The following is a 21,707-nucleotide window of genomic DNA, read 5'->3' on the forward strand; positions in this document are numbered from 1 at the left end:
GAGTACAAATACACACACAAGATGTGCCCAAGGAGGCGCTGCAGTGCAGTGAAGATGAGATGCATTGGGAAAGAGAAGAAAGACCAAAGTCGCCCAGGATGACATCAGGGGATGGCAGGAGAGGAAAATGTCAGAACACAAGGGGCAGCCTCCTGGAGGTGGGGGGTGGGGGCAGTGATTAAAATAAGGATAGAAGAGGGCTGAATAAACAGAAAACCTAAATGAAGGTACAGGCATATCTCATTTTATTCCACTTCCCAGATCTTGTGTTGTTTTTGTTTGTTTGTTTTACAAATTGAAGGTCTGTGGCAACCTTGAATGGGCAAGTCTATCAATGCCATTTTCCCAATAGCTCATTTCATGTCCCCGCATCACATTTTTGGTAATTCTCACAATATTTCAAACTTTTTCATTATTATTATATTTGTCACAGTGCTCTGTGATCAGGATCTTTGATGTTGCTATTGCAAGATCATGATTCACTGAAGGACCAGATGATGGTTAGTATTTTTTTAACAATAAAGTGTTTCAAAATTAAGGTATGTACATATTTTTAGACATAATGCTATTGTACACTTAGATTACAGTAGAGTATAACTTTTATATGCACTGGGAATATCTGGCTGGAATTACTGGCTCAGACCATAAAGACTGCCTGTAATGCAGTCTTTAATGGAGACCTGGCTATAATGGAGACCTGGGTTCAATCCCTGGGTTGGGAAGATCCCCTGGAGAAGGGAATGGCAACCCACTCCAGTGTTCTTGCCTAGAGAATCCCAGGGACTGGGGAGCCTGGTGGGCTGCCGTCTATGGGGTTGCACAGAGTCAGACACGACTGAAGCGACTTAGCAGCAGCAGCAGCAGTATGATCACTGCCCAATACCTTAGGTATTCCATTCCATTGCTCAAAACTCAACTGTGGCTCCCCACTGAATTTTCTTAACTGAAGTATAGTTGACTTATAATGTTGTGTTAGTTTCAGGTGTTTAGCTCCCCACTGAATTTAAGATGACATGAAATAAAAGTCCCTATGAGCCAGATTCCATGCCACTCTCTTATTCATGACCTGTGGCAGCAGCCACAGGGCCCGAAGTGACAGTCCCCAGTCATGTCACATTGCTTCCTGGCTCTCTTCTCCAGGCATGCCCATAACTGGAAATGCCTGTAATCCAGTAGCACCTTGTAATTGACACCATCATTGAGCTGATCTCACTTCACTGTAACTATCTCATCACCAGTCCATCTCTCTCACCAGACATAGCTCCTTGAGGCCAGAGACTAAGTTTGTATTAGTTTAACATAATCCTTGATATACCACCCACATTCAATAATTGAGGAAATGATGGAATATTCAATACCTAGTATCAGGTCAAATCCTTAAGTTCAGTTCAGTTCAGTCGTTCAGTCGTGTCCCACTCTTTGGGAACCCATGAATCGTAGCATGCCAGGCCTCCCTGTCCATCACCGACTCCCAGAGTTCACTTAAATTCATGTCCATTGAGTCAGTGATACCGCCAGCCATCTCATCCTCTGTCGTCCCCTTCTCCTCCTGCCCCCAATCCCTCCCAGCATCAGAGTCTTTTCCAATGAGTCAACTCTTCACATGAGGTGGCCAAAGTACTGGAGTTTCAGCTTTAGCATTATTCCTTCCAAAGAAATCCCAGGGCTGATCTCCTTCAGAATGGACTGGTTGGATCTCCTTGCAGTCAAAGGGACTCTTAAGAGTCTTCTCCAACACCACAGTTCAAAAGCATCAATTCTTCGGTGCTCAGGTTTCTTCACAATCCAACTCTCATATCCATACATGACCACTGGAAAAACCATAGCCTTGGCTAAACGGACCTTTGTTGGCAAAGTAATGTCTCTGCTTTTGAATATGCTCTCTAGGTTGGTCATGACATTCCTTCCAAGGAGTAAGCGTCTTTTAATTTCATGGCTGCAATCACCATCTGCAGTGATTTTGGAGCCCCCCAAAATAAAGTATGACGCTGTTTCCACTGTTTCCCCATCTATTTCCCATGAAGTGATAGTGAGGACTTTTAAAGTATGATACCAAATGTAAAAACTGGGAAGGAAATTACTACATTAAAAAGTTAAAATTTCTATATATCAAAACCACCATAAAATTAAGATGTGAAGACACTGGGAAAATGCTTCCCATGCCCTTCCCTCTACCCCAATTCAAGGTAAATGTGACTTGTTTTTGACCATTTGTCTGCATTGTCTAGACTTCATATAAATGGAATCATATGACATATTCTTTTGAGTTGGGCTTCTTTTCCTCATAACGTTTTGAGATTCATCCATGTTGTTGTATGGTCTTATTGTTGATGTATGTTCTATTGAGTTGGCATCATCTTTTGTTTATCCATTTAATTCATTTGTGGATGGCCATTTGGCTTATTTCCAATTGGAGGCTATTGTAAATAAGGCTGCTACAAATATTTGTGTACCAATCTTTGTGTAGGCAATGTTTTCATTTATCTTGGGTAAATTCATAGACATAGAATGACTGAGTTGCAAGGTAGGCACATGTTTTTGGGAAAACTGCCAAACTGTGTCCCTAAGCGGTTGTGCCTTTTCACATTTCCACTAGTGTCAGTCTGACTTCCAGCTGCTCCATTCTCACCAACAATTAGCACCTTTTAAACTACCCATGGGGTCGCTGAGGGTCGGACACCACTGAGTGACTTCACTTTCACTTTTCACTTTCATGAATTGGAGAAGGAAATGGCAACCCACTCCAGTATTCTTGCCTAGAGAATCCTGTGGATGGAGGAGCCTGGTGGGCTGCTGTCCATAGGGTCGCACAGAGTCGGACACAACTGAAGCGACTTAGCAGCAGTAGCAGCAGCAAACTATCCATTCTAAAGAACAGGTTGTGCAATGAATTACATAGTTATCTGTGTACTTTTAAGACATTTTTATTATTTGAAAAGTTTACTTCTTGGAAGGCCAAAAAGTCTCTCTATAATTTCTATCCATCATCTCCATTTCTGATAAGTCTAATAAGTTTCAGTTCAGTTGCAAGGCACTGCATTAGAAGCTAGAGGATGCAAGGATAAGTATGACATGCCATTCACCCTCAAAGAGTTCAGCCAGATAAGAATATGCATGCTAAGTCACTTCAGTCATGTCTGACTCTTTGCAACCCTAAGGACTGTATCCCACCAGGTTCTTCTGTCCATGGGATTCTCCAGGCAAGAATACTGGAGTGGATTGCCATGCTGTCCTCCAGGGGATCTTCCCAACCCAAGGACTGAACCCACATCTGTTATGTGTCCCCTTCATTGGCATGCAGGTTCTTTACCACTAGTGCTACCTGGGAAGCCCAATAAGTATAGACATACCCAAATGAAAGGTAGAATGGAAGGTGTCTTTCGAGAAATCTGGGTCACAGCACTCTGTAAAGTCTTCAGGAAGGAGGTGGCAGCTTAGACAATTTGTATGGAGAATGGTTGGTTGCTTTAGTCACTAAGTCATGTCCAACTCTTGCAACCCCATGGATGCAAGGCTGTAGCCTGCCAGGCTTTTCTGCCCATGGGATTCTCCAGGCAAGAATACTGGGGTGGCTTGCCATTTCCTTCTTAAAGTGTATAGAGCATAGAACTCAAGCTTTGATGGCTAACCATAATATTCACACCCTTGTCTTAAATCTGTCTCTCATCTAAACCAAACCATGTGATCCTTTCAAACATTACCCATAGGTTGCCTTATCACTAGCTAGCTTTCTTCTGAATATACTTAGGTTAAAAATACTTTGACGTGTGGTGTGATTGGTATTCAACATCCAAGAGCTGTCTAGTCCACAGAGAGGAGAACAGAACTTTGATGGATAAGGTTCTGATTATACTCTCACTATTTATAAGACTGCATTAGCTTTTAGTTTACATATGGGGCCTTCACTTTAAACTGTTGATTCATTTGTTTATGTAATTTTAGAACTGTAACTGACATGAGAGATGATGCAGTATAGCTCCCTCTTTTTCCAAGAAAGAAACAGAGTCTCATAGTTGATTCAGTTCCTTGCCCTTTATCATACAGCCACACATTGATGTAGGAGGGGCTCCTGACTCCCAACAGGGCTTTTTTGGAGTAAATCTGAACTTGTCTTTTCTACAGGCTGTTGTTAAGTCACACCTTTATCATTTTAAAGATGTGCATTTTGTTTTACACTTAGATGCTGGCCCTTTTTTTGGCTGTTAAGTTTCATCTTCTTTGATATCATCCTATCAACATCTTTTTGGATTCAGATTCTATCTACCAGATTGACTAAGCCTCCTCAAAATATGCCATCTGCAAAAGTGACCAGCATGACATTTACATTTTCAAACCAAATGTCTGGATGGTGTGTTGAGCAAGAAAAAGGGAGGGGGAAAGGAGGGAGTTATTCACTGTGACCAAATAAAGCGTAGGCAAAGTGAGGCCCAAGTCAGAGTCATAAAGGTGAGCACAAGGTTGACCCTAGGGAAGAGATAGGAATGCTATAGTGGGCTCAGACAAGCACTCAGCAAATAGGAGAAAGGATCCACTTTGGGGTGGAGAAGCAGTCTGGAAGTAGGATAGTGAACAATGCAAGGGTGTCAGGAGCTGTGGGGATTAAGTTGTGTTCATTGCATGGGCTATCTTGAACCTTCTGCCTTAAAATGGGCCAAAGGGGAATCTGGTTTCCTACATGACAAATCCCTCCTACTTGGAAGGAGGGGTCGAGGCTCTCCCAGACCTGCTCTGCACAAAAGGCATTTATATTCCAGAGCACGTGTGAGGTGAGACATGGATTTGCTTACACCATTCCTATCAGACTAGGTACTAAAAATGGCTTTAAAATAAGAAGGTGTCCTGGATTTCCTGCAAGGTTCTCCATATCTGATCATGAGGGTGCAGCATTCAGGGTGGAACACAAACCAATTGCATAGGTGTGAATGGGAGAAGCAGGATACAGAGTGATAGAAACTTTAGAGCTTCCAAACCTTAGAATGAACCCAAAAACCAGTTCCCCAGTTTGCAGCACAGTAGGTACAACAGGTAGAAAGGGCATGGAAGGAGAAGAGCTAGTCTAGTCCCTATTGGGCTAGTCACCTGATGAGCAGAATCTGTCAGCTGTGATCCCAAGACATCTGCATATCATGCCATCAGTACATATTCACCGAGCTACTACAAAGCGGACACCATGCTCTAGAGGCTGGGAATACATGGCGACCAGAGACTTATTCCTCATGGAACTGGAAATTTAATCAATCCTGCTGTGTATCCTGGGGTTCAACTGGTATTAACCAGCTTGCATGCTGCTGGTGATGCAGTGAAATGGCGAAAAAGGACAAACTATTGGGGAAAGGTATCATTTATGAATTTCAGTGAATAAAATCTGGTACATGATCTTAAAGTGTTAAGGTATGTAGCCCACTCACTTTCTGGATGACATTCAATGCCTATAGATTTTCACAGTTCCTAAGTTCATTCGTTAATGTGTTGTTTCTCATCTGATGGAGTGGGGAAGTGGAAAATTCTCTTGGCTAATTCTTTATGTACTATTTGATTCAACTATAACAAAGTATTGCCTTTTAAGGTTCTCTTTTGATCTGAGGGAAGAAAAACTTTGTTCACAAAGATAAAAATTATTATAAAGTATTTGGAGAAAACCCTAAAATATAGATATATCTGATTTTCTTAACTTGTAATAAAAGGTTAAGAGGAGGGAAAAGGAACAAAAGAAACCATCTTGTCCAATTCATTCACCTTACAGTGGAGGAAACTGAGGTTCAGAAACAAGACCCCTAGCTGTGTGTTACACCACAGTTTCAATAAAAGAAACAGAAACAGGGACTTTCCTGGTCCAGTGGTTAAGAACCTGCCTGCCAATGCAGGGGACATGGGTTCAGTTCCTAGTCAGAGAGGATTCCACATGTCTTGGGGCAGCTCAGACTGTGAGCCACAACTATTGAAGCCTGTGTGCTCTAGAGCCTGTGCTCTGCAACAAAAGAAGCCACTGCAATGAGAAGTCCACGCACCACACCATCTCCACGACTAGAGAAGGCCAGAGTGCAGCAACGAAGACCCAGCACTGCCAAAATTAATTAATTAATTATAAAAGCAAAACAGTACTTAAATACAATAGCCTCGTTTGGAGGAATAGTTCTCATTCATTTCCCACTCAATCACTGCAGAAAAGGTTTTTAAAAACCACAACAGTGCCACTGGGAGAGGAAGTTCTCCCTTCCACAAGCTTTAAGCAAGCAAGGGGAGTTACACCGTTGCACCAAAATGTTGGGGAATGCTATAAACACAGTGGGTCTGGATTTCAGGAAGACATCTCCAAAGATGGAGAGTAGAGAGTTACTTTAAGCCTCCAATATGGTCTTCAGGAAAAAAACAAAGATGGATAAGAAGAGATTTTAGGCAGGAATGTCAATTAGGCAGCAACCACGGCAGTGAACCAGACTGAACAGGAGAGACAAAAGCGGGGATGAAGCCACTAGTGAGACCACAGCGGCTGCCACTGTCACCAGCCCCACTTCCACCACCACCAATTAATAATCTTGCACTGAATCCTTACACACCAGGCAGTAATCTTTTTATACCTAATTTTGCACAATCCTCATAACAGCCCTATGGTGAGGGTTTACCATGTGAGGAAACAGGTTCACAGAAATGAAGTCACTTACTGTGATGGTCTTTGTGTTAACCTGGCTGGCTACAGTCCTCAGGCACTCAGTTAGATATGAATCTAAGTGTTGCTGTATTTTGTAGCTGTGATTAAATCCCATAATCAGTTGTCCTTAACTGGGGAAACTGTCCTAGATTAGGGTCAGGGTTAGAGTCAGGGCTGGGTTATCTAGAGCAGTAATCCCCAGCCTTTTTGACACCAGGAACCAGTTTCATGGAAGACAATTTTCCATGTACAGGGCGCAGGCATGGTTTGGGCAGTAATGTGATTGATGGGAGCAGCAGGTGAAGCTTCACTCGCTCACCCTAACTCACCTTCTGCTGTGAGTCCTGGTTCTTAACAGACCTCGGACCAGTACCGGTCCACACCCCAGGGGTTAGAGACCCTTGATTTAGAGTTATCCTAGACAATCTGGGTGGAGCTGATTTAATCAGTTGAAAGCCTTAAAAACACAGCTGAAAGTGAAAGCAAAAGTGAAAGTGTTAGTCACTAAGTTGTGTCCATCTCTGCCACCCCACGAACTGTAGCCTGGCAGGCTTCTCTGGCCATGGAATTCTCCAGGTAAGAATACTGGAGTAGCTTGCCATTCCTTTCTCCAGGGGTTCTTCCAGACCCAGGGATTGAACCTGGGTATCCTGCATTCCTGGTGAATTCTTCCCCACCAGGTTTCCCTAAAGAAGAAGAAACTCCACCTATGGATAGCTGCTTCAGCCTGTGCCTGAGAGCTCCAGCCCACCTTTCCTGATGGCTGGCCCTACGAACTCCAGTCCTGTGGCCTGACCTCGCATTTGCACAAGCCACTTCCTTGTAATAAATCTCTCACTATACATATCCCCTATTGGTTCTGCTCCTCTGGTTGAACCCTGACTGATACACATGCCAAAGATGACATAATTATAAGATGAGAGAGCTCAGATTTTCTCAAAGCCAAAAAAGGCCAATATTCCACACTCCCTCCTCAAAGAAGTTCAATTTTAGACATCAGCACATCGCAGAAATGCCACCTCCTCCAGAGATCTATAGGCTTCCCTGGTGACTCAGACAGTATAGAATCCACCTGCAGTGCAGGAGACTTGGGTTTGATCCCTGGGTTGGGAAGATCCCCTGGAGGAAGAAATAGCAATCCACTCCAGTATTCTTGCCTGGAGAATTCCATGGACAGAGGAGCCCAGTTGGCTACAATCCATGGGCTCACATAGAATCGGAGATGACTGAGCGACTAACATTCACTTTCACTTTCCCAGAGGTCTAGCAGTCATGGCAGACAAGGACAAAAGCTCTGGAGGCCAGTCTGTTTGGGTTCTGATCCTGGTTCAGCTACTTACTATGGAAACTTTACTTTGGGGAAGGTACTTAAAATCTCTGTGTCTCAGTTTCTTCATGAGAAATATGAAACAGGGACTTCCTTGGCAGTCCAATGGTTATGACTCCATGCTTCCAATGCAAGGGGCACAGGTTCCATCCCAGGTTGGGAAACTAAGATCCCATGTGCCATGCTGTGCAGCCAAAAAAAAAAAGAAATATGTACATAACCATGCGTAAGATTGATGGCCAGTGGGAATTTGCTGTGTGATGCAGGGAAGTCAATTACGGTGCTCTGTGACCACCTAGAGGGGTGGGATGAGGTGGGAGGTGGGAGGAAGGTTTAAGAGGGAGGAAGCATATGTACATCTATAGCTGATGCATGTTAATGTATAGAAGAAACAACACAATATTGTAAAGCAATTCTCTTCCAATTAAAAATAATTTTTAAAAAAAGAAACATGAAACAATAATAGTACCTATTTTATAGATTTGCTGAAGATTTGTGAATTATACCATGTAAAGCATTTAGAGAACTAGCACATAGTAGATGTTAAGAATTATTAACTATTTAGAAGAACCAAAAGGTGAGAATCATCCATGCTAAGCTTTTGAAATGGGGCAAAGAGGGAACAGAAACACCCATGATGACTATAAGGAAATCAGAGTCTTGGGAACCAATTCAGTTGTGATGCAGAATGTAATCAGAGTGATACAAGCACCTAACAATGCTTTCCTGATGATGACTATTCCAGAAAAGGCCAACCTTTCATAAGCATTATAACTTAATCCAGGGATGGGCAAGAGCAAGAAAAAGCCTCTCATCAGAATTTGTTCCACACTGAAACAGAAAATTCCCCTAACTTGGTCCAGGACTGATTGATCTTCAAGAATAAGAAGAATGCAGGGTTCAGCATTTTCAACATTGGCAGGTTTCTCCAAAAGGCACAGAAACAATTTTGATGAGCTATACCCGCATCACTGTTACAAATACAATTCTTGCAGGTTATGAGTACACAGAAAACATGATGGAGACTACCGTCGTGATCAATACTAGTCAGGCATGACTTGATATGTCAGATTTGATACAGAACCTACAAAAGATATCATGGTTCCTCACCTCTAACGTATCGACAAAATAAGAAACCTTCAGTTAACTCTGAGAAAAAGAATTCATCAGTGTTCACAAAGTATTTATGTATCTTTTCACCCAGTGGTGATTATTCTAGAAATAAGAAAGACCCTTTAAAATGGGGTGAGAGGAGAAGCACTGACTTTGCAATAAGAAAATGCTAAGGCCCTACAAACTGAAACACAGTATGAGTTTAAAAAGTAATAAAACCCAACATGACATTAATGACTTTAATATTATTTATGTATTAACATACCATAGTTACAATGATGATCCGAATCCAAAGCTGCCTTCAGGCTCTTCTTCCAAAACAAGCAGCTAACAAAAAATTACTTAAAAACCTCTTGATGAAGAATTTGTCCTAGATGTCTTCTGAAAGTTGAGGTGTGAATTCGAATGTTCTTCTAAGTTCAGGCTGCACGGTTTGTGACCCACATGTCCCAGAAGGAGCAATGGTTACTGCTGAAAGGAACTGACAGGCCAAAAGTGCTAGTTGAACTCAAGTTGAAAGGAAAAGAAAAGAGAATTGTCCTAAAGAAGCCACTAGCCCCAGGATGCGTGGGAAATCGGGTTTGGTCTCTCTTTTCTAGGTCAGTGTTGTTGCCTGGATGACTCATTAGAGAAGAGGTGGCCTCCCTAGAAGGCCATATTGTTTGTCTCCACAATAGTGCGAGCATGGCCTACCTTTGGGTACCATGTAAGTCAGAGAGGAAATCCGATTCTCTACCCAGGAGGTTGAGGAGAGAAATAAACGTAAAGCTGGCAACCATGTTCAATTTTTCAATCAAAACTGTTTTCTAGATTTTGACAAAACAATTACTAATTGTCACAATCTTCTATTCATTTAAACATATATTGATCTCTGTTCTGTAAAGTGTTCAATTTCAATTCTGCCCATCGTATACTGATCTCTTTTTTACAATCTGTCTATAAAATACCTATACTTTCGTACCATCCAGGCTCAATGACAATCTCTTCTCCCTCTCTTCTCCTCTCCGAAGAAGAAAAGATGAAGAGGTATTTTGATGTACATAAGTGTTTCTGCTTTTGAGTAACTTCTATGCCAGAGATCCTCTGCACTGAGTCTAAATCAACAAACATCTTCTGATGTTATCACACACAGGAGTGCTCTTTTAGGAATGTGTTCAGACATGCATGGCAATGGAGTCCTTTTGGTTTATAAACCTTCACTGCTTGTTTTGGAAGTCAAGGCTGATAGTTCTGTTCAGTCCTGCACCCTGGGGCTGCATAGGAAGGGTCTGCAAGGAGACCTGGAGCACATGTCCATAAGAGGAGGACATCAGTGGCCATTACACTGGACAGAGGATGGAAGTCCAGAAACCTGCTTCCCAGCAGGCTGCAACAGGAACAAATGAGACAGGACTAGTGATGGTTTTAAGAAGAAAGAATGTGAAATGGATTTAAAGATAGAAGCAGCTACTTTTTTTCAGAGAAGAGAGGATGGGCAAAAGTAGTGGCCCAGATGCACCTGGAGGGAAAGCTAAGACCGTATAACTATCATCTGGCAGGAACCAGGACCTCTGATGTTCTTCTTTCTGGTCAGAAATACGCCGCAAGTAACATTTCAGAGTGATACAACTGGTCTCTTGCTGGCCAGGGACCAAAAAGAAGATGCATGGATCTTTCCTTCCAGAGCCTGTAACTCCGGTTTTCCACATTAACTGTCCTGCCGCATCACAGGGTGGGAGGGCAGTGCTGGGCGACATTAACAGGGCAAGGACAGGTCAGTCCTTCCTTTCCCACTTTTCCCAGCCAGACCAGCACCAGTTCTTCCAAGCACATCACTGACGATTTTCCATACACACACATCTAATCTGTTGTGGATGACCCTCTTTGCTGCCTCCACAAGTTATCTACCCTTCAATACTAAACTTGACCCCTTCTCTGAAAGCCAACTCCCCCACAAACTAGATATAATTCTTCCCAAGTGTGGGTGGGGAGGCTCACCCCTAGCAGTTAAACCATAGATTGTGCTAGGTTCTGTCTTTACAACACATATTTGGCTGTTTTTCATCTCTCCTTTTATAAGCTCTTTAATCCTTCTGCTTGTTTCATCTGTTTCTTCATCTCTGTTTGCCTAGAACAGCAATATGTTTTATGAATAAACCAGCCCTGTCAGCACCTCAAACCAACAGTCACTTACAATCAAAAAGCTTGGCTAGGTACTTAATAAGAAGGAAAGTTATGACCAACCTAGACAGCATATTAAAAAGCAGAAACATTACTTTGCCAAAAAAGGTCTGTCTAGTCAAGGCTATGGTTTTTCCAGTGGTCATGTATGGATGTGAAAGTTGGACTGTGAAGAAACCTGAGCACCGAAGAATTGATGCCTTTGAACTGTGGTGTTGGAGAAGACTCTTGAGAGTCCCTTGGACTGCAAGGAGATCCAACCAGTCCATTTTAAAGGAGATCAGTCCTGGGTGTTCTTTGGAAGGAATGATGATGCTAAAGCTGAAACTCCAGTACTTTGGCCACCTCATGTGAAGAGTTGACTCGTTGGAAAAGACTCTGATGCTGGGAGGGATTGGGGGCAGGAAGAAAAGGGGATGACAGAGGATGAGATGGCTGGATGGCACCACTAACTCGATGGATTTGAGTTTGAGTGAACTCCAGGAGTTGGTGATGGACAGGGAGGCCTGGCGTGCTGCAATGCATGGGGTCGCAAAGAGTCGTACATGACTGAGCGACTGAACTGAACTGAACTAAGTGCAAGGAGGTGAAGACTGTAAAGATGAGCCAGGTCCAACCCTGCTCTCTCAGGGATGTGCAACCCAAGGATGGAGCTAAGATACATACCTAAATAAGCCATGGCAAGTGGGCACAGGGTTCTCGTAGGCATGCCAAAAACTACAGTGAGGAAATAGAAGGGAAGAATCATTTCCATCAGTGGGTAGGAGAAGTTCTGGGAAGGGTTCATGAGGAGAAGGAAACTCATCTGTTGAAGGTCAGATTTCACTAGCTTGGAATCGTCTCATTTAATTGACACATGACTCTTCAAGTTAGGTAATTTTTTACCTCCATGTTATAGATGAGGAAATTGGGGCTCAGAGAAGTTAAATAATTTGGTCAAGGTCGTAGAGCTAGTGTATTAACTGGCACCCACACTCCCACTCCTGGAGTAGGCAATGGAAACCCACTCCAGTGTGCTTGCCTGGAAAATTCCACGGACAGAAGAGTCTGGTGAGCTACAGTCCATGGGGTTGCAAAGAGTTGGACACAACTGAGCACGTACACACACATACTCCGACTGGGTCCAAAGTTCATGCATTTTCCTGCACCAGCTCTTCTGTTCCAGGGGTAGAGGAAACACAGTGACACCGGAGCTTGGCCTTCAAAACTACAGGAGACCCCTTACAGGCCCATCTGGAGGGAGGACAGGGCAGTCTAGGAGCAGCCAACAGCCTGAGGAGAGGCCTGGACCATACATGGGAGGGCAGACTCCCTCACATAACTGTCTAGGACATGTAAAGGAGAAGCAATGGAGATGTGCTAAGAAAGCAAGCCAGTGGATGGTCCTCCACTTCCCCTGTGCTATGCTTGGAACAGAGGGCAAAGTGTATTTCTTATCTAAGTGAAAAAAGTAATGGGACTTCCCTTGCAGTCCAGTGGTTAAGACTCTGGGCTTCCACTGAAGGGGCCTGAATTCAATCCTTCATCCAGGAACAACGATCCCACATGCTGTGGAGTAGGGCCAATAACTAAATAAAATTAATTTTAAAATAGCATTTAAAAATTCAATAAAATATTGTACGTAAAACATTTTGAACGTATTGGGAATTGCTGTTTTACAGCAATCATCTTAACCCTCAATTGTAAATCTCCTATAATGCAAACCTGGGCTTCCCTTGTGGCTCAGCTGGTAAAGAATCCACTGACAATGTAGGAGACCTGGGTTGGGAAGATCCCGTGCAGAAGGGAACAGCTAGGAATGGCTACCCACTCCAGTATTCTGGCCTGGAGAATTCCATGGACTGTATAGTCCATGGGGTCGCAAAGAGTAGGACAGGACTGAGCAACTTTCACTTTCACGTCACTATAATGCAAACCGGATAGAGTGGAAGAAGGATTCTCTCTATATTTCCTTTTCCTTCAGTCTTCTTTGTTTCTCTCTTTCTGTAAAGATACGATCTAGAGGTTTAAATCATAAGATTAAAAACTAGAGAAACGAAATCCCAGAAATTTACTGAGATAAATGACAAATGACATGCCCACCAATTAAGTATTTTCAAATGAGAATTTTAATATTATACACCTAGACTGATTTAAATATTTTAATTAGTTTCAAAGTATTTTAAGTTTAAAAACTGGGGGTTAGGTAGATGAGACACTTGCCTCTTGCTGGCTCACTGAGACCCTGGTGGTGCTGATGCTGACTAACCACCCGGATGGATGCCAGGCACCGAGGTCTTCAGCTCAAGGCAACTGAAATTAAGGCTGTCGAATGACATCTTATTATCTTGTTTATGATATCCTGAACATTACGCAAAGGAAGAGATTTCAAAAGGATGCTCTAATTAATGTTCACCACACAGAAAGAGATCGTGCTTTTCCTTTTTCTATTTGTTTTGGTCTGTGCTGGCGGTTCTTTGTGGTTTTGTCTGGGCTTTTTCTAGTTGTGGAGCACGGGGGCTACTCTTCATTGTGATGTGTGGGCTTCTCACTGTAGAAACTTCCCTTGTTGCAGAGCGCAGGCTCTAGGGTGCACAGGCTTCAATAGTTGTGGCTTGCGAGCCTGAGAGGTCAGGCTCGGTATCTGTGGCTCACAGGCGTTAATTGCTCTGTGGCAAGTGAATCTTCTCAGACCAGGGATTGAACCCATGTCTTCTCACTGGCAGGCGGATTCTTATCCACTGTACCATGAGGGGAAGTCCAGATCACGCTTTTCAGAATCAAGAAGTCTTTCCACAAGGAAAAAAGTATTCTGAAATCACTGTTTACTAATATTTTGGCTTTCCAATGGATTTTAAACATTAGATTTCTTTTTTTCCTGGAGTCAAACTCTAATGCGTGGCAGTCCCTACCCTTCCTTCTCCCCTGCACCTCTCCTCACCTCCATCCCTCCTCAGCCCTCCCCCGACCTGCCGCAGGGGCTCAGTTCCTCTCCACTCCCCTTCTCCACCTTCTCCATCCTCCGTCTTCAACAATGTTTCTCCGCAACTCTTTCCCTCTCTCTTCCTCTCTCTTTACTCCAAACCTCCTCTCTCACTCCTCCACCTTTCTCTCTTTTCCTCTTGTTTTCCTCCCACTAAAACATGTCAAAAGTCATTTTTGGCCCATCTTGGTTTATCTTGAGTAATGCACATCAGACTGAAGGACTAGGACAAGAAGAGTAGTTTATGCACAGTGGACTAGGACGTGACTTTCGATATCTGAGTCACAAAAATGAATTTAAGCCACTAATTGCAGAACTACCCCTCAAAAGAGTTGGGTATGATAGCATCACAGGTGAAAACAGGGGATGGTAAAAAGTGGGGGAAGGGAAGGCGAGAAAGTTGCCCCTTGAATGCCTAGACCCAAGACCAAATCTGTCAATCAGCTCTGGGACATGTGCTGCTCTCCGGAGAATGCCTGCTCCCTAACTCCAAGGATTCTGGAATCATTTACCAGAAGGTGCCAGTCACTTGGCATGGCAGCTTGCTTAATCTTGTTGTTTACCATCAACCCATCAAAAACAAGTGAGCAGGCAATCATGTTAGGTACCAGCTGATTTTTGGTGGCCATCTTCAAAACCAGCTCCCTCAATTTTTTCAGCAGTGTAATCAAACCATGGGGATTTTTTTTCCATATCACCATTATTAGATTTTTCCCCCCTTTGGGCTGCACTGCATGACATGTGGGATCTTGGTTCCCAGACCAGGGATTGAACCCAAGCCCCCTGCAGTAGAAACAGAGCCCTAACCACTAACCACTGGTCCACCAGAGAATTCCCTGATTTTCATTTTATTGTGAAGGCCTGATGTCAGTCTGCCTAGGAAAAAGGAATATGGAGGGATTTTGCACCAGGGGGAAAAAACCTGTGGCCCTGGATTCTGATATAGAGACCTGTTTTGTTTTTTTCCTCCAGGAATGGGAGAAGTTGCAACAATAATTTTCCCTCTTTAGACAGAGTGTCTGGCAGTGAGCACACTGCCCATTAACCATCCAAGCAGACAGGAAAGAAAGAAGAGCAGCCCAGCCAGGAGTCACAGAGCTTAACTTCAGGTTTGTTTGTCAATTTCTGGCTACAGCTTCAGTTTTTTTACCTCATTGATGAAAGGCATATGGTATCACCCACATCACAGGACTGGTATGAGGCCAAGAAATGCCTGGTACATAATAGGAGCTCAATAAACGCTGGCCCTCTGAGGCCCTGTGGAGACTTTGTTCCTTTTACTGAAAAAAGATTAATTTTGATCATCCCCAAGTTAACATCTGGTGTGCAGCTAAATAGCAATAAATTCTTTGTCCAAAAACTTATCATAAAGACTTACCTGGTATAAGCCATATTTTGAATTAGCAGGTGTATTTTCATACCCCTCTTTTTCAGAAAAGCCCAAATATTTGGCCAATTTTAACTTGAGTGCAACAACACACTTGAGTGCAACAATACTTTCTTAATAGACATGAGATTCATTACTTTCAGAAAGCAAACTGAAGCTGTAAATTAATAACAACTATATTAAGCTAACATTTATGGAGTACTATATATATATAGTATATATATATATATGTATATATATATATATATTTAAATACATTTATATCTCAGATGGACTTATTTGCAAAGGAAAGAGTCACAGATGTAGAGAACAAACTTATGTTTACCAAAGGGGTGTGTGCTAAGTTGCTTCAGTCATGTCTGACTCTTTGGGACCCTGTGGACTGTAGCCCACCAGGCTCCTCTGTCCATGTGATTCTCCAGGGAAGTGTACTGGAGTGGACTGCCATGCCCTTCTCCAGGGAATCTTCCTGAAGCAGGGATCGAACTCACATCTCTTTTGTCTCCTGCACTGGCATGTGGACTCTTTACCACTAGCGCCACCTGGAAGCCCAAAGGGGAGTGGAATATATGTGGGAGACTGGGATTGACATACACTACTATGTATAAAACAGAGAACTAATGAGAACCCACTATATAGCACAGGGAACTCTACTCAGTGCTCCGTGGTGACCTAAATGGGAAGGAAATCTGAAAAACAGTGGATATATGCATATGTGTAACTGATTCACTTTTGCTGCTCAGCAGAAACAAACACAGCATTGTAAAGCAACTAGACTCCAATAAAAATGTTTTAAAAACAAAGAAGGAACACAGCCCCTGGATAACTTCATAGAGCGAGCCACTCTACTCTCTAGTTAGGCTTTCATGTACATAGAACAATTCTTGTTTAAGTCTCTCTAAAGTCACCTCAACTATATTCTGGCTAATAGAGGAGGGTGTAAGATGTTTCCTAAAGGATAGCATATCTTTAAAAACATCTTCAAGAAAATTAGTTAGCCCAGGGAAGGAGAGGGGTATATTGGTCATAAGGGCCAGTTGCAAAAAGAAGGGTGAGTGGGGCAAAGGAGACTACAGAGCCAGGGCAAAGAGGCAACGGTCCAAGGAGCTCTCAAACAGGAACACAGGCTTGGAGACAGGGAGCTCTAGAAGATGAAGAGGTAGGACTCAGGATGAGGCTGCAAAGGCTGGTCAGATGCCTGAAAGACTTGAATGGTGGGTTGAGAACTTTGAACTTTTTTAACATAGGAATGGAGAGCTACTGAAGATCCTATCAAAGGAGGGATAGGATATTGCTCTGGTGCAAGGACAGAAGGTGGGTGTTCAGGAGGCCCAGTCAAAGGCAGAAGTGAAGCAGCCATCCAAATAAGGGGTGATCAGAGTGTGACCTCCAGCAATGGCAGTGTGGAGAAGATGGGGCAGAATTAAGGTCTGTGTAGTCACCCTAGGGAGCATAGAAGAAGGGGAAGTAAAACAGACTCTCAGACTTGTGGATTAAAGGAGAGGACCACAACTATGGCAGGAGGAAGAGCCATTTGGGATAAGGAGGGAGATGACAGGCTCAGTTTCAGACACACTGAGTGAGACATCACCATTTGTGCCAAAGCATGTCATTAACAGCTGTCCCCTGTCTAGAGCTTAAATACGGTATCAGAAACAAGGATGCAGATTCCAGGGAGGGTGGACATTTATGTAGACACCCAGTGTCCACAGACATCAATGGCGCAACATGGGACAGTAAATGCCAGGAGAAAAAAAGGAGAAGGGAAAAGGGAGGTAAAAATCAGTCAAAATCACAGGGATGTGAAACACTGATGCTTCTCTCCAGGCTCTTCTTAGGGGAAAAAAAAAAAAAAGCAGAGAAACAAACACACACAAGACTTTTTAGGGAGAAATGGTGAACAACAAGGAGCTGAAACTATTACAAAACCTTAAAGCAAAACTTTTGTCCAAAATGACTCTTGTAGTCTCTACGCTAAATTTTATCAGTAATAAAAGCATACCCAAATGAAACAATATATATATATATATTTATATCTCATTTAATTCTAACAATCCTATAAGACAGATACTAAAATTATCCCCACTTTAGGAAAAGACTAATGCTGAGTAACTTAACCCAGGTGACATAGTAAAGGGCAGAGTTCAGTCACAGCCAAAACAGGATTTCTGGGCTTAAAATGATGAATACTACCTTCTCTTTTCAAACCAGTGCCTTCTCACATCTTCACATAGACCAGAAAGATTTCAAATATTCAAATGATAGAATTTCAGAAACCTCTCCATGATCTAAATCCCCTATTAGATTTTCAAAAGACCTCTTCTCATTGCTGTATTTCCCAGAAGAATCTAAACGCATCACAATATTCTAAAAGGAAAGGGGAGATTTAACAAACTGCTTCCCTGAACTTCTCTCTGCCAGTCTTTTAGTTATTTACATGTTTTTTTCCTGCCTCCTGTCCGTCTTAAGTAACAAATACTTTATGATCAGTCCATAATTATGAGAAGTCATATGAGAGACCAGAGAATGTCGCCAGAGAACACTAGAGAAAGGAAAAAGACGTAGCAACGCTTCCAACTCAATTCACAAAAACTCCAAAATAATATAAAACGAAACAAATTCCACGGATGACTTTCCTAGTGCTGAAATGGCACAAGAGCCGCCTCTCGCTGACAGAGGACTGTTGCGGTGCAATCTGTGGTTTTCAAGAATAAGAAATGTGGGGGACCTGCCTCCCCGCGCTCGCCTGCCAGATCCACCGCTGGGCAGGTTTTAAAGAACGGAATAGAAGTGAGAATTTCCAGTTCAGAGGGGAGAGGATCGCAGAGCTCGAGCTCCTTCAACGGCTAATAGCAAATGGTTTATGAAGGGGAAAAACGAAATCTAAGAAGTCTGCGCAGCAATCCTTGCCGACTGAGAAGTGGGCGCCCAGGGAGATCGCTGGGTGGACGGTCCCTTGCCAGCTCATCTTCGCTGAAACGTCCGACCCGGGGCCCCGAAATGGGGCTGCGGGCAGTTCGAAAGCCGGCAGCGATCGCTGGCGTCAACCCCCACCTCCCGCTCCGGGCGAGGATGCTCGGGGCGCCGAGCAGCACCTGTGCCGCAAGGGAAGACCTCCGCCCCCAAGCCCGCCGAAGTGATGCGAGGTCGGAGGAGAGCCCCAAAGTGAGCCCACCTGGCCTCGCGCACCGGCCGCTCGATCTAGGCAGGCCCAGGCGCCACTCCCGCAGCCGGAGCCCCTCGCCCGCAACCTCACCTCTCGCCGCCGCCTCCGCTTCTGTCGCCATCGCAGAAGCCACCCGGCCGGCTCCGCAGCCCCGGGGCCCGCAGCATGGAGAGCCCCGAGCCAGCGCTGAGCCAGCCCAGGCGGCCGCCCCGGGGCAGGGCGCAGGCACCCGCGGGGCTCTGCCCGATGCAACGGTGGCCCCACTGCAGCTCGGGGTTCAGGAGCTTGCGGCCGGGGGCTCGCCCGCCCGGGGGTCTAGTCGCCGCCGGGCCGGGGGCGGGAGAAAGGGACCGCGCGGGGCGGAGTCACGGCAGCCCCGCCCGCCGACCCCGGCGGAGGGAGGCGAAGTGCGGGGAGGCCAGCAGAGCAGCGCCTGGAGCCTCGCTGGAAACGTGCCTGTCTAAAGCAGGTTTCCCCCATCACTTCCAGATTCGTTGTCTGGTGTTCTGCAGTGTGGAGTTGTTCCCCTTGTGTGTGTGTGGCGGGGGGGGGGGGGGGGGGGGGGGCGGGGGGCCGTGGGGGGAGATTGTTGTTCAGTCTCTAACTCATGTCCGACCCTTTGCGACCCATGGACTGCACCACGCCGGGCTTCCCTGTCCGTCACCAACTCCCGGAGCTTGCTCAAACTCATGTCCATTGAGTCGGTGATGCCATCCAACCATCTCACCCTCTGTCGTCCCCTTCTCCTCCTGCCCTCAGTCTTTCCCAGCATCAGGGTCTTTTCCAATGAGTCGGCTCTTCGCATCAAGTAGCCAAAGTATTGGAGCTCGATCATCAGTCCTTCCAATGAATATTCAGGGTTGATTTCCTTTAGGATTGGCTAGTTTGATCTCCTGGAAGTCCCAGGAACTCTCAAGTCTTCTCCAGCACCACAGTTTCAAAGCATCAGTTCTTCAGCGCTCAGCCTTCTTTATGGTCCAACATTCACATCGCCAAAGAAGCTGTTTGGGGTCCTGAGACAGTTGGGTAAATCCAGAAGCAAGATTCTTTGGGGACCACTTGTCAGCCCCTCATCATACGCGGAGTACGCTGGTTCGCTCCCCGCCCATAGGACTCTAGGGTTCCTTGGTCACAGTTTGTCTTGTAGTGGAGGGAAGGAACAGCAGAGAAAACACCAAAGCTCTGCATCAACCAGCCTAAAACTAATACTTTTCCTTCAGGACTCTCCATTACAGCGTCGTAACTAGCTGCTTTGTGTGTCCTGAGAGCTACTTAGGACGAGGGAGTTGGACGCGTGTTCCCAACGGAAGTAGGCAGACGCAGAGAGACTGATGTAGCCTTAAGTGGGTCCCGGATTTTATCCTGCTGGAGGTGGCAAGAGATGCTGCCCTGGATAACACACAAGGAGACACATCCCTAATCAAAAACCGTTGTTGAGACATCCCAGTCCTGACTTTGACTTGGAACTCCACCCGAAGTCCACCGACACCAAAGTCCCCCGACACCAACGTGTGCTGTCGGCTCAGAAAGAAAAATTCCGCAGACAGCCTGATAGACACTCTTAAGATCTGGTCTAGGTTTCCCTGAACATGCTCAAACCCTGGCTTTCCAGACAAGTGTACACTGTTTTGAGGTGGTTTACCAAGACTTGGGGGCAGGAGGGGTACTCTTAGATTGCACATGTGTTCAATGCCACTTTGATGGGTAAGTGGAATTTCTAGGATCCTGGGCAAAAAGTACAGGGGCTTCCCTGGCGGCTCAGTGGTAAAGAATCTGCTTGCAATTTGGGAGACGCACATTGGATCCCCGGATTTGGAAGATCCCTTGGAGAAGGAAATGGCAACCCATTCCAGTATTCTAGCCCGGGAAATCCCATGGACAGAGGAGTGCACAGGCTTCAGTCCATGGTGTCGCAAAGAACTGGACACAGCTTAGCGACTGAGCTGGGACGGACAAGCTACAAACACGATGTCTTGCTTACAAAGTGTTTTTCCCTTTATCATCTCAGGCGAGCCTTATAACAACCTTTGTGAGGTGGTTGAACACTTATAATTCTTGTCTTCTCAGTAGGCAAACAGAGGTTCAGAAATGAGTGTTTTGGCCAGAATCATTCAATATACAGTAGAAGCCAGATGGTGAAAGTCAGATCTCCTCAGGGGTTCATACGTGATATGATAAGCTTGCTGGTGAATCATCACAGTCCTCATGTCTTAGAAATGATGATTCACTTCCACCAAAAGCCTGAGAGCAAAAGCCAGGAATCTGGTACCTAAATGTGATGTGTAACACACAAAGAGCAGACACACAGGACTCCTTGGGGCAAATCATTCTCATAGTTTAATGTGTGTTTCCCCAGTTGTTCAAATTTAAATTCTGCTTTCAAATTTTTCTTTAAACTCTGGAGCTTTACTTTCTAAGATTTTTTTTTTTTTTTAGAGTGGTTATACTATACCTCCTAGGATAAGGCAGAGATAATCACACAATATCTTGACAGATGGATAGGAAATTCATCTCGCCTTTCTTACTAGTGGTCTTTTCATATTTTCTCCTTGAGCAAAATGTAAGAAGGTGATTTGAAACAGAACTTGCAGAGTGAATGGTATAGTTCCTTCCGGCCAATGTGGTTTCCTTCCCCAAAGCCCAGGAAAAACTTTGCTTTCAGGAACCATTGCTAATCTTAGGGGGAATTTAGTTTGTTCATTAATTTCCTTCACTGCCAAATACTCAAGCAAGAACAAGACTGACATTAGGAACCACTGCCTAGCACACTATAAATTCCTATTGTTGTCAACCTCCTGTTGGGGTTGTAACAGTGCAATTTTGTTTGGAGGACCCTTTAAGTTCACATATATATTTCAGTTGGTCCAGAACAACAATAACAAAAATCACCTGTTTCGGATTATAGTTAAATTGAAGACCCCCATCTCCAGTGATGTATAAAAA

At 44.4% G+C, this 21,707-nt stretch overlaps 1 protein-coding gene across 2 annotated transcripts in view; it reads right to left on the reverse strand.

The window, feature by feature from the left end:
• The window catches only part of BMAL2 (basic helix-loop-helix ARNT like 2), a 100,547-nt gene extending 81,393 nt beyond the window's left edge, over positions 1 to 19,154 (reverse strand). Inside the window, exon 1 of one of the 2 annotated variants that reach the window (XM_070789919.1) lies at positions 18,855 to 19,154. In XM_070789919.1, the coding sequence (XP_070646020.1) occupies positions 18,855 to 18,885 (31 nt within the window). In that variant the 5' untranslated portion in view covers positions 18,886 to 19,154. The remainder of the gene's footprint in view (positions 1 to 18,854) is intronic. The other variant, XM_070789918.1, reaches the window with a different exon arrangement.
• Between the last annotated feature and the right edge of the window lie 2,553 nt (positions 19,155 to 21,707).

Source organism: Bos indicus, chromosome 5 (genome assembly GCF_029378745.1).
Source record: "Bos indicus isolate NIAB-ARS_2022 breed Sahiwal x Tharparkar chromosome 5, NIAB-ARS_B.indTharparkar_mat_pri_1.0, whole genome shotgun sequence".
In the NCBI taxonomy this organism is placed as follows: domain Eukaryota; kingdom Metazoa; phylum Chordata; class Mammalia; order Artiodactyla; family Bovidae; genus Bos; species Bos indicus.